The 12,154-nt window shown below is 33.2% G+C and overlaps 1 protein-coding gene across 1 annotated transcript; it reads left to right on the top strand.

Moving 5' to 3' along the window:
• The first annotated feature begins 5,043 nt into the window (after positions 1–5,043).
• On the top strand, positions 5,044–8,165 carry LOC143594123 (transcription factor MYB83-like). The gene is made up of 2 exons (XM_077073512.1): positions 5,044–5,994; positions 7,386–8,165. Exons 1-2 carry the CDS (start codon positions 5,693–5,695, stop codon positions 8,086–8,088), a joined length of 1,005 nt encoding a protein of 334 aa, XP_076929627.1. The 5' UTR covers positions 5,044–5,692; the 3' UTR covers positions 8,089–8,165.
• Positions 8,166–12,154: the final 3,989 nt, after the last annotated feature.

A 12,154-nucleotide genomic window follows, 5' to 3' on the forward strand; every position in this document is an offset into this window, starting at 1 on the left:
CTGTTAATGAGTGTAGTACGGCTTGCATTAAAAGGCATTGACTAGCAAACGACTAGCCAAGCAAAAACTAAGAAATTACAATGACTAGAAGAGATCCAATAAATTTTACACTTTTTCTTCCTGCTCGAGTACCACAAAAACAAAAAATAAACAACATAATCAAAACTGAATTCTAACTTAGGCCTGCTCTTTGAGAAAACCGTGTCATATCGAAGTTTTCAAATAGGTCACCAAAAATAATTACGTCCACAATTTCTTTCTTAGCCAAAGTTAACGTCGAGTTATGAAGCGAATTCAATCATAAGATCTGAAGAGAATCTCAATACCAGGAAATTTAATTCTAACCATTGTTCAACCAAGTCTCAAATCTTTTTAATAGTATAGCTCTCACCAAACATATGAAAATTTGTTTATGAACCATTCGAACATAGTGGACAATTAATAATTGGAACATCAATCCACTTAGAAGACAAGTTTATATTTGTTGGGAGACGATTTCCTAGCACTCCCACCCACAAATATTGATTTTGATTTATTTGAGGTAAGCTAGATAACTAATTTATTTTACTGACAATTTGGAAGAGCTAAATCATTAATTCGCTCCCCCACTCCCCTAATCGAGAATTCGGTCATACCCTTCATCGACCATACCTACTTGTTTCTCATGCGAAAGAGAACCGTCTTTAATCAACTTTTTTAATTCAATGAATTAAGTCATTTCCGCACCCCACGTATTACATGTCACCCTTTGGACTATCAAACAATCTTTTCTCAATTCTAATGCATACAACCTTGGAAATTTCTTAGCTAAGCATAAATTTTGGCACCACGTATGATTCCAAAAATCAGTCTCATTTTCACAATGAATTTGTTTCTTAATCAAATTAAAAGGAACAATACCCGATTCATTTATCTTATTAAACTCCTTTAATATTCTCTGCCACGCACCAGGTATTGCACCAATATTAATTGAAATAGTGGGGCATGAATTGAACATGAGTTAAATGGAACACCATCAGCTCATTAGATGAAATATAACTGACTAATTTATTAGGAAATGCAATTTAAACATTTGAAATAGATAAATAAACGTTTATTTAATTAAACACTAAACTTTTAGATAATTCTAAATATTCTTTAGCTCAAACTAATATTATTTGATACCTTAAGTGACAGTATCTTCATATAGAAGCAATATCAAAATTTGGTAAAAAAAATGTAGATGGATAAGAATGGAAATAGTTTACAAAGATAACAACAAAAACGTAGATGAATTATGAACTAAGCATTCTCATTTCTAAATAATCTCTGAGCGAATATTACAACTAGCATGATTTGAAACATGCTAAGTAACTCATAGTAGATGAGATTATCCACGCCGATTATGCCATTACTTGATCAGTCACTTAACAAACATATAGGGGCCATCGTGAGAAAAGTGTCGGGGATCAATCAAATTTTGATAATGTACTTATCATATAAGAAAAAAACATAGTGTAGTGCGATAGCTTGAGCGCGTATCGCAAACTGATTTATGTAGGTATGCTGATTTGTGCTAGTTTATAGAAATTTAATATATAATATATTTGTTAATGTGCTAAATCATGTAAACTTAAAAATATGAATCTGATCGCTCAGACATTAAAAGGTTAAAAAAAACATGTGAGGTACAACTTGTAATTAAGTCATATTATAATGTTGTTGGGATGATGGTTAATTAAGGTTCGAGATTTTTAAGTCTCAGGTTCGAAACATAAATTAAGGAGGTTTTCACACAATAATCGGTTTCCTCATTGATGATGTTCTTGGGTGAGTCAAACATGAGGTGTCAAAATTAGTATTCACAGTTGACATATAGTCTTAGAAAAACTCACTCGGGTATTAAGTGTAGTTCCAACCACTTAAAAAAAAGGTTAGAAAATAATGTTTTTACTAAATTTGAAATCATATAAAAGAATTGGTGAATTGATCTTCCTTTACACAAGTAAACCATGATGCATTTTTTAGAAAGGGAAAATATCTAATAATTCACAGAGTTATAAGACATTTTAAATTATCATGTTGACAAATAAAAAGCGATCAAAATACCTAATTCGTCAACGATAAGATTTTTGTTAAAAGTTGTTAAAGTACTTTTGAAAATCAAAATATCTAATAAACACCATCATTTGATGTGCATCTTGTTCATATATAATTATATTGTGAATCTACATGATGCATAAAAGCTATTTCATTTCCTCCAGGTTATCTATAATATTCGTCTTTTTAAAATAAAAATATCAAAACAAATAAATAAGTAAAATAGATCTTCGGCCATTCATTTACACAATTATCGTCACAAAGGATGGAGATTATCCCTTAGTTCAACCCTCATTTAGCCGCGTCTCAGATTATGCACGAAGGCACGAAGCCATCTTTGAGCGCAATAAATGGGCGGCACGTTACTAACACGTTACTATTATAATTACCATTTTAATATGATCCAAAAGGTGTTAAGATCCTAGGATAATAAATATATCTTTTTATAAGAAGGAATCCATATCTTAGAATACCAATTGAGCCCAAAAGGTTATAATTGAGCTACCAGCATGAGCTAAGGCTCATTAATTTTATGAAGCTTGGACGCTATAGTAGGTCTCACTTAGCGGGCATCTAAAGAAAGATGATAACATAGAATATCAACTGGTATTGGCACCTGTAGGATCATCATATTTTTAATATTTTATATGTTGTAGTTTTCTTGTCTTTATGACCAAGTACCATGTTGCTTCGCATGGCTTCATAAGCATGCATGACACTTTCATTCCAGCTGTTATTTTATTTTGATTTATGGGAACCATTGAGTAACTTGACAGTTTTTCTTCTTACTTTATCTATCTTTTATTAATCTATAAAAAATCGAGTGATTAATTATCTATATATAAATTGCTAGTCTCAATCCTCATGCAAGATCCCAGAAATGCATATATAACTAATTAAATCTGCATGAATTATTCCACCTATTTAATATTTTTGTTTAGGTGTTCTTCCTTAACATCCACATCACAAAGTCTTCAATTGTACTATAAGAAAAATACAGAATGTTTGCAATGAACCAAAACCTATCGTACACTTTATAGAGATGTAACACAATTATCCCTTATGCTTATGGTAAACGTTCAAAATTTAAGACTTCTAAAAATTAGCGACTGATGTAATATTCCACGTTCAAGATTTAGGTTGGGCTAGAGGTGAGCAAATAAACCGGTTAAATGAACCGACCCAAAAATTGAACCGAAACCATCGGTTTGAAACTGATTATATAGAAACCGGTTTGGAACCGATGAAATTGTCGGTTTGGAACCGGTTTGTAATTTTCTCCCCAAAATTGGTTCCAAACCGGTTAACCAAACTGAAACCAGTCAAAACCCGAACCTAAACCGATTTTGACTTTTCTTGACCAAATCGAATCGGTTTCAACCCAAACTGGTTTGTGCACCTCTAGGTTGGGCGCTCTTACACTTCTACCTTAATATGTGTTGTTTGCCATTATTATTATTATTATTATTATTATTATTATTATTATTATTATTATTATCAAGTTATATAAATTATATTTACTTTAAGAAACAAGTTATTTCAATTACAACTAGTTAAATAAACAATTTTTATGATCATTGCTAAACGCCCATATAATTATGTGAGGGGTAGGTTCCAATACAAATAGATTTTATAATGAGAACCGTATAAATACATTATGCTAACATTAGAGTAATTATTATTACGTTTATAGTTTTTTATTTAACAAGAGCAATTGTAATTATGCTACAACAAAATGAAGCAACATAATAATATTCACTTCAATTTGAAAACTATATCGTGATGATAATTACTCTAGTTATTTGAACGCTCTCTACGTTTGAAGTTATTTGAAATTGATCCTAACACTTGAGTCTATTAGCCTAATTGGTGTTTAACTTTAGGGATTTATTTTTAAACTTTTTTACCATGTTGTAACGGATATTAATCTTATCTTTTGTTCGATTTTATAATTAAATTTTTCATTTAAATTTATGCTATTTAAAAGTGGAGGCGTTACTTAGTTGGTCGTCTAAAAAAAATAACAATAATAGAAATTAGAATAGTTTTACGAAGGAAATAATAGAGTAATTATTTGTCTATTTACAAATTTGATATCACGTGACATTTTCCTTTAATTCGTGGTATTCATATTGAAATTTCTCTAGTATTGATCCTAGGTCAGTTTCTCTCTCTCTTTCTCATATATATATATACACTACTTTTTATCCTCCCGTATTACGAAACTTATTTTATATTATTTGTTTTTAATATTTATTTGTTTTTTGAATTTTTATTTTTTTATTTTAAGAAAGTTAATAATATACTTATGGTTTGATGATAAATTGTTTCACAAATAAATGAGATGTTATAACACGGTTTAAAAGCTATATGGGTTTGATGAGACCCAAGACCCGTTTTTTTTTACTATAAAATTGGTTTTTTAATTATAAATTATATATATCCTTTTTTAAATAGATAATATATTAATTTTTATTATATCCTTACTTTATAGGATTTTTATACCAAATATTTGATGAAATTAGTTTTTAATTTAATGAGATGTTATAAACCGTTTAAGAAATATATGGGTTTGATAAGACCCATACCCGTGAATTCATGTCAAATGCATGAGAATCCTCGATTTAAAAATTAAGCAAATCTGGTGACTCCAAAAAATGGGGAGCAACCACATCGCGACAGGTAGGATTTTTATTTTTTCGTTTATATATATTATAGATATAAAATTCAAGTAAAATTCCCAAAATCCCCAACATTTTATTCATTAAATGAAGATTTATAATGTATCAAAAACTGAAACCATATTCAGTATGGTGTCTAATTCTTGAGAAATGAAGTCCACAGGTGATAGATAAAATAAGAATATGTTCATGTCAAATCGTAATAAATTAATGATGAAATAAACGAACGACAAAGAGTGGTTTGAGGAAACAGTAGTTAAAGATAGATTGGTTGTTATTATATGTCGTGTGGTTAGCATCACTCATCTTTAATGATACATATATATGATTGTAAAGGGATAAAACATTAGCTGCCGACAGTTATTTTGCTTAGGAAGTGGTTTACCTCAAAACATAGACATGCTTTAATATGTTACTGTCTTTATTTCACGTAACGTTTAACTACTCCCATAAACACAATAACCGTAAGTTTTCACAAACATCATCGTATGCACAAAGAGCACTTCTACACTCTCTCTCATATATATATTTACACGTGTATATACATAGGGTAGGGGGGGTGGCTTCTCGAAGTGGTAATGGTGATGATGATAGTGATGCTTGTGGGCCCTTGTTAATTTGATAGATAGAGTAGAAAACGGATTGGAGGGGGACCTTTGTAGGGTCATAGAAAGATGAATATTATGTGAAGTGGAAGCAAAATGGTTTGTTTGTATGAAATATGAATTAATTCTCATACACATATGATGATTACCTTGTGAGCGAAGAAAAATGCATCGAAAAAGACAAGCTTGAATTAAAAACAAGACGACCATCCATCTCTTTCTCTTTCTCTCTCTATCTCTAGAATTGCTTATATGCACTTTGTGATTTCAATCAATGACCAACTTCATTCTTTTGTTACTTAGAGCATTAAAAAACTTGTCTTTCCAATGAGAAAGCCAGAACTAATAGGAGGAGAAAAGGTGGGCAAGAATAATAATAATAATAATGTTGTTACAAAGCTTAGAAAGGGGTTGTGGTCACCTGAAGAAGATGAGAAGCTGATGAATTACATGTTATGGAATGGTCAAGGTTGTTGGACCGATATCGCTAGGAATGCCGGTTTGCAACGGTGCGGGAAGAGTTGTCGTCTTCGTTGGATTAATTACTTGAGACCTGATCTTAAGCGTGGCGCGTTTTCGCCTCAAGAAGAAGAGCTTATTATTCATCTGCATTCTATTCTTGGCAACAGGTGTGTCCCTCACCCTCTCTTTGTTTTTGTTTTTATGGCAAGTAACAAATAATGATTAAAAGTAGACACATGTAGGTGTTTACACAAATTCATACAAAGGTGAAATACTGAAATGCACATTAATTGATGCCTCATTTTTCTGTCAAAAACTTTCGTTGGAAGGCCAAAGTTGGCGCTAAATTTATGTGTTACACACATGAGAACTTGTACAACTAATACCTTCCTAGCTAGTAACATTATTTTCATATATGTGATAACCTGGATTGATTTCTCTTGAATATTGATATGTATACTTATATTCTTGGTGGATAGATATGTATACTTATATTCTTGAATATTGAATAATTCTTAGATGAACTGTTTGATGTTCATATAAGATAACAGAATATATTTGATGGATGCTTAAAATAATTCTGAATGTGATTAAATCTAAATATATTAGTTTAACACATGCAATTGGCCATGTGGTCTAATGGCACGCGTTGATCGTTAAGCTTGAGATCTTTATGGTCTCAGGTTCGTAACTTGATTCAAATGATTTTTTTTTCAAAGTAAAGTGATGGGACGTTATTCCTGGGTGAGTTAGACGGTCTGGTCATTGTAAAAAACACATGCAAACACAGTATCATTATGCCGTTCATTAATCAAAGTACAAAAAGTACCTAGAATAAGAGTGTCGCGAACATGGGTGTTACGTTGGTCTAAGTGGGGTGCGACCAGTGTACCTTAAAGTCTGATGTTTTGCTGTATGTTCTAATTTTTCTGTTTAGTTAGGCATTGATCTTTGTATGTTCAAAATGCATGGTTGTTTTCGTAATATTTATATAACCGGTGTTCCATATATGCTTTCTAAAACAAAAAATCTTTTGCTTAAATTACACATCATCTCAATAACTACTATATACAAGTATATAACTTAAAAGTTAAAACTTATAATGAACTAATATAGAAATCATGAGTTTTTAACAAACAAAATGCATGTTAAATGACTTGATAATGAGTTTTAATAGCGACAAGAAAAAGTCATTTTCATTTTTTTTTCATTTACTTTTACAATCTTTATTAAAAGTTATACAACTCTACGACCATGTTTTGCTTAAAAAAATACAAATCCCTAAAAACTTCTTATATCATTTTATATAAATTAAGCTCAGGAATGGAAGGTCGCAGCTACAATATACTTTTTATATTGGCTTTAACTTATCTAACACTAGAATTAAAAGGGTCCTATATAAGAAATGATAGATGTTACTATGTCACATAGTTTTATGAATCAAAACTCATGTTGATGACCAAGTTGTCAAACCGAGCCCTAAAATTATATTTAGGCACAATTCTTTTCAATTAATGTGCTGTTGGTGGCATGTTACTTATTATGTATAGAAATTCAGGTGGTCTCAAATAGCATCTCGTCTTCCCGGAAGGACAGATAATGAGATAAAGAACTTTTGGAACTCAACGATAAAGAAAAGACTAAAAGTTAGCAACGTCTCTAAAAGCTCACCAAACAATAATACTGACGAGACATCCCCCGACCCAAGTAGAGACATCATGGGTGCTGCTATGTTCATAACCATGCACGATCATGACCTTTCGGCGATGTGCATGGAATCATCATTGACATCAACCACGACAACATCATCATCCATGCATAATAATTCTATGCTTGTGAAAGGTCATGACCAATTTGGTCTATTGCGACCACTTCTTCAAAATAACACCAACCATGACACAAACGGTACATCAAGCTTGTTTAATGTTTCCCCATGCATAGGAGATGTTAGCATGGGAGGATATGATGATTGTGGTATTCTTGAAGTACCATACATGATAGGAATGGAAAATGACAATATTAACCTTGGGTGTGGGGTCATGGATGGAGATGTTAATGCTAATCCTACTAATTACATGGTTGATAAGAGATCAACCAATTTTAACCACCACTTTAATAATAGGGATATTGATGGTAAGGTTAAAGTGGAGGAGGTAGTTGGTTTTGAAAATCATTGGGCAGGAGAAAGCTTGAAAATGGGAGAATGGGATTTGGAGGGCTTGTTTGCAAGTATCCCCTCGTTACCTTATCTTGATTTTTGAACACAGAGGCATCCTTAATTTTAGGAAAATAAGAACTTGGAGATAGAGACATTATACCTTCTTTTATACTATTTTTTTTATTGAAAGATGAACATCAAAATTTGGGGCATATAGGGTCGGATATATACGTCATTCGGAACAGATTTTGACGAGCTAAACTAAATTCCTGGATCAAGTGGCATTTGTTACGGATATAAATGGAAATGTGAATAGTGAAATGTAATTAAAAAAATAAAGAGAAGATGTGAAAAGTGTAGTATTGTGTACAACAGAAATAAAGTGAAGACAGGAAATTGTGTAATGGTGCATTTGGTCTTTCTATGTACATGTTTATCAATGTGTCTCTTACATGTAAGACATTTAGTCCTTTTTTTACCATCTCTTGATTTAAAAAAAATTGAAAAAACTTCTAATAAAGTAAATAAAAAAAGAAAGGTAAATTGAAATTAAATAATCCTAACTTTTATGTATTGACAGATAATAATTCTAACTTTAAAAATCACTATCAGTAGTCCCAACCTTTAACTATTGTCTCAATTGACTTCTGTTAAAAAATATATACAATTGTTAAGTTTTTTTCTGAGTTTCAGACCGATGTTTTAGGGCTTTTGATCAAAAGAACAATACGAGTCGACTAATGTAAAACTTATCTCGAAACGATACACAAAAGTTGGGATTATTATCAGTGAAATGCACGTGTAAATCACTTATATATTAAAGATGATGTTTTGTGCCGCAATAGCTTTCATTTGGTCAAGTGGCGGAACACCACCGAGCCACATCAATTTTTATATTTTTGTTTTGTTTATTTAGTTTTGGTATCGTAATGAAAATAACTGAAACCGACCGAATTTGTGTCGACTCATCGCCACAACGCTTGGGTTTTACCAACACCCGGGTTTTACCGAGCAAATAAACATTGTTTTAAATATTTTAATTTTTTATAATCCGCTATACGAGTGCTGCTATTTTTTGAGTTTTTATTTTAAATATGACGAATTTATTTTTAGGCTTATTTTTGGTACTGTAATGAACATAGCCAATACCGACCTGATTCGCGTTGACACACTCTTGCAACGCGCACGGGAAAATCAGTGTTGTTACTGTTATGAACTATCTAATATGTTAATTTTTCTATTATTATTTTACGAGCGTCGCTACTATTTTCTTCGTTGACAGATTAATATTTTTTATTTAGTGTCGGTATCTTAACGAACTTAACCTATACCACCCGAATTCACATTAGTGCACCGCAACAACACGATGGGTACGTAAAGAGATCCCCAGCTGGATAAAACACTAGTTTGTTGCACAAGGTAAAACACTTGTTCAATTTAAGATCAAACTTTTTCGATATCTTCATTTTTTCCAATGTTACCTACTTCTCTTTATTTTTTCCCTTTTCATGTTTTGGATTGGTTTGATCTTCATGGGCTTTCCACCTCATTGGTGGGCTAAATCGCTAATCAAGTTTCACCCGTGGTTAAGGGATTGTGCTCTTGTAACCAACTTTTACTGTTCTTGAGTTTTTTTAAAGGAGGTAAAGTAAAGTAAAATTAAGAATAGTTAAAAAATGGGTGTTCTTGGATTTTTTTAGGATGGAAAGGAAAGTAGTATAAGGATTTAGGAGGGATTAAATTGTTGTTTTTTCCTAATAAATTATCCTCTAAAAAATAGGCTGATTACTAAGGATAAAAAACCAAATTACAATATTACCCACTAAGAACATAGTTAAGAACATCCAACTTAAGGGTAAATTGTAAAAGTGTTATTTTCCTTTTCTTTTCATCCAACTTAAGAACATAGTTATCCTTTCCTTTTCTCTAATTTCCTTCCAATTCAAGAACACACATAATTAAAAAAAATATATTTCCCTTCACTTTCTTATCCTTCCCTCTCCTTTCATTTTCTTTCTTTGGTTAAAAAACTCAAGAACAAGACGGCTTTAAATCTTATTAACGAATCATACCATACAATTTTGACATTAACACCTTTACATTGATGTTTTTTTGATACTTTTCATACATATGAATGTAGTTTTAGTTACTTTAAGAAAATAAGAGCTTTTACTCAACAAATGATGGATATATCACATGAAAGTTACAAAAGGTACTAAAAGAATCTACAACTAAGTTAATCTTTAAATTGAAAAATGTATCACATATATTAATTTAAAACAATTTTGTAATGAAAAAGGTATGGTGTCTTGGTGATCGATACTCAGATTTAATTGACAGCATGTTACTTATAGTTTTAAACTAAGAGGATGGACCATTATTAATTTAAAATTTAAAATTGTTATGTTAGCGATTCAAATCATTCCAACTTTTAAATCCCTTTTTACGAAAATATATTATTTACGGATGATAACTTGTCTATTAACAAATTGGTCTCCGTTCAAAAACAATAAAAAAAAAACTATCGACAAGTTGGTAACTGAAGAGGTAGGTCCCAGCAGAGCCCAGTTGGTCCCGCAAGACTCACCTTGAACAGGGACGTCTGCGCAAAGGCCATCTGCTTCCGCAGGATCCACCATGCTCAGAGAACCTTACGCGCAGTACGCAAGCTGTACACGCAGGGAAAGCCTCCCAATGGTGAAGTACCCCGCCTGTTCCCGCAGTTGCGGATACAAGCCATCAGGGAAGGCTACCCGCAGACAGCAGGGCTACACGCACAAGACAATAGATACTTCAGTAGTCACATGAAGGAATGAGCAAGACGGGAACAATCCTGCCAAAATGAGCCAGTCCGTATGATTCTGAAAGATCTTCTGTACTATACCTACCAAGGTATGGATAGGACAGACAATCTGACCAGAACAGCCCATGAGCCAATCACAGGGTGACAGCTCACCGACAACAGTACGAGGAGGAGCACCCTCTAGTACTGTTTGTCACTATTAGCCGCTGCCTACTCACCAACCCTTACTGCAGGGCGTGCGCAGCCTACAGTTGGTGAAATAGTGTTACTGTTGGCCGTAACCTATTCACCAACCAGCATGGCCTGCGTATAATCCACAGTAGGTAGGACGTGCATAATCTACAGTTGGAGGAATAGTGCAGCCGACATAGTTACTGTTGGCCGTAACCTATCCACCAACCAGTATGGCCTGTGCATAGTCCACTGTTGGTAGAACAGGAATACTATTCAGCCGGCTGTACCTTCTAGGAAACCTACCTTCGGCTATAAATACTCCAACATCTTGGAATGGTAAGATCATCTGCTATCCTGTTATCTAGCAATCTCTTAATATACACTTATATTCAGAGCAACCTAGTCTGATTCTCACGCCGGAGGGTGGTCACAAGGAGGAACCCCCCCCTTCTCAGTGACGAGCTTACGGTGTTTGTTTTGCAGGTCCCCTGAAGAACAACCGTCTCTGTTGGACCTCATTCTCGTGGGAAACATTACTTAACCCCCAGATTATCTATAATCTGCACCGGGTCACTTAGTGTTTCTTCAGTAACTTTATAACCTTTTGATACATTTTTTTATTCAGAACAACATTGATGGGGATTGAGTAGGGTTTGTGAAGTATAGGAAAATAGAAGGAAGTAGATAAGAAAATAGGAAGAAATAATAGATTTGTTGCAATTTTCGATATCTTCCCAATGCAAAACAAGTACAATTTACAGCATTCCCATTCCAATCTTTAAATAACGTGAGGAGAGTCTCCATTTTTTAGAGATGATTAAAAGTTGTTATGAGATGAGAAGAGAGAAAACATATGTTAGAACAACTAGCTACCAGACGTAGTGGGCGTCCCCACTTCCTTTATTTAAGGAATTCAAAAGATTATGTAAAATAAACAAAACATATGTTGAAACAACTACAACACCCATGTGCACCAACTTCCCATGCTTTCAGGTTCTTTCATTTTGCGAATGGGTCTGGTAATTCAGCAACCCGGCCAACCGGTTTAACCGGTTCAGTAGACAAGTAACAAACAGGGGCGAAGCTATGTGGAGACCGGGGGTGGCCTCGGGCACCCGGCCACTGCCGTTTTCTCCGTTAGTAGGGTAAATTTCGCGTTTTTTCTCGAAAATTTTTATAGGTATTAAGCGCA

The sequence above is a fragment of the Bidens hawaiensis genome, unplaced genomic scaffold, assembly GCF_021521415.1.
Source record: "Bidens hawaiensis isolate Kalapana, Puna unplaced genomic scaffold, B.hawaiensis_p1.1 tig00043101_1, whole genome shotgun sequence".
Classification (NCBI taxonomy): Eukaryota; Viridiplantae; Streptophyta; class Magnoliopsida; order Asterales; family Asteraceae; genus Bidens; species Bidens hawaiensis.

Coding starts and splice junctions, on each gene's coding strand:
- LOC143594123 (XM_077073512.1), top strand. CDS start 5,693: ATGAGAAAGCCAGAACTAATAGGAGGAGAAAAGGTGGGCAAGAATAAT. Junction 5,995..7,385: donor CATTCTATTCTTGGCAACAG/GTGTGTCCCTCA, acceptor ATAGAAATTCAG/GTGGTCTCAAATAGCATCTC.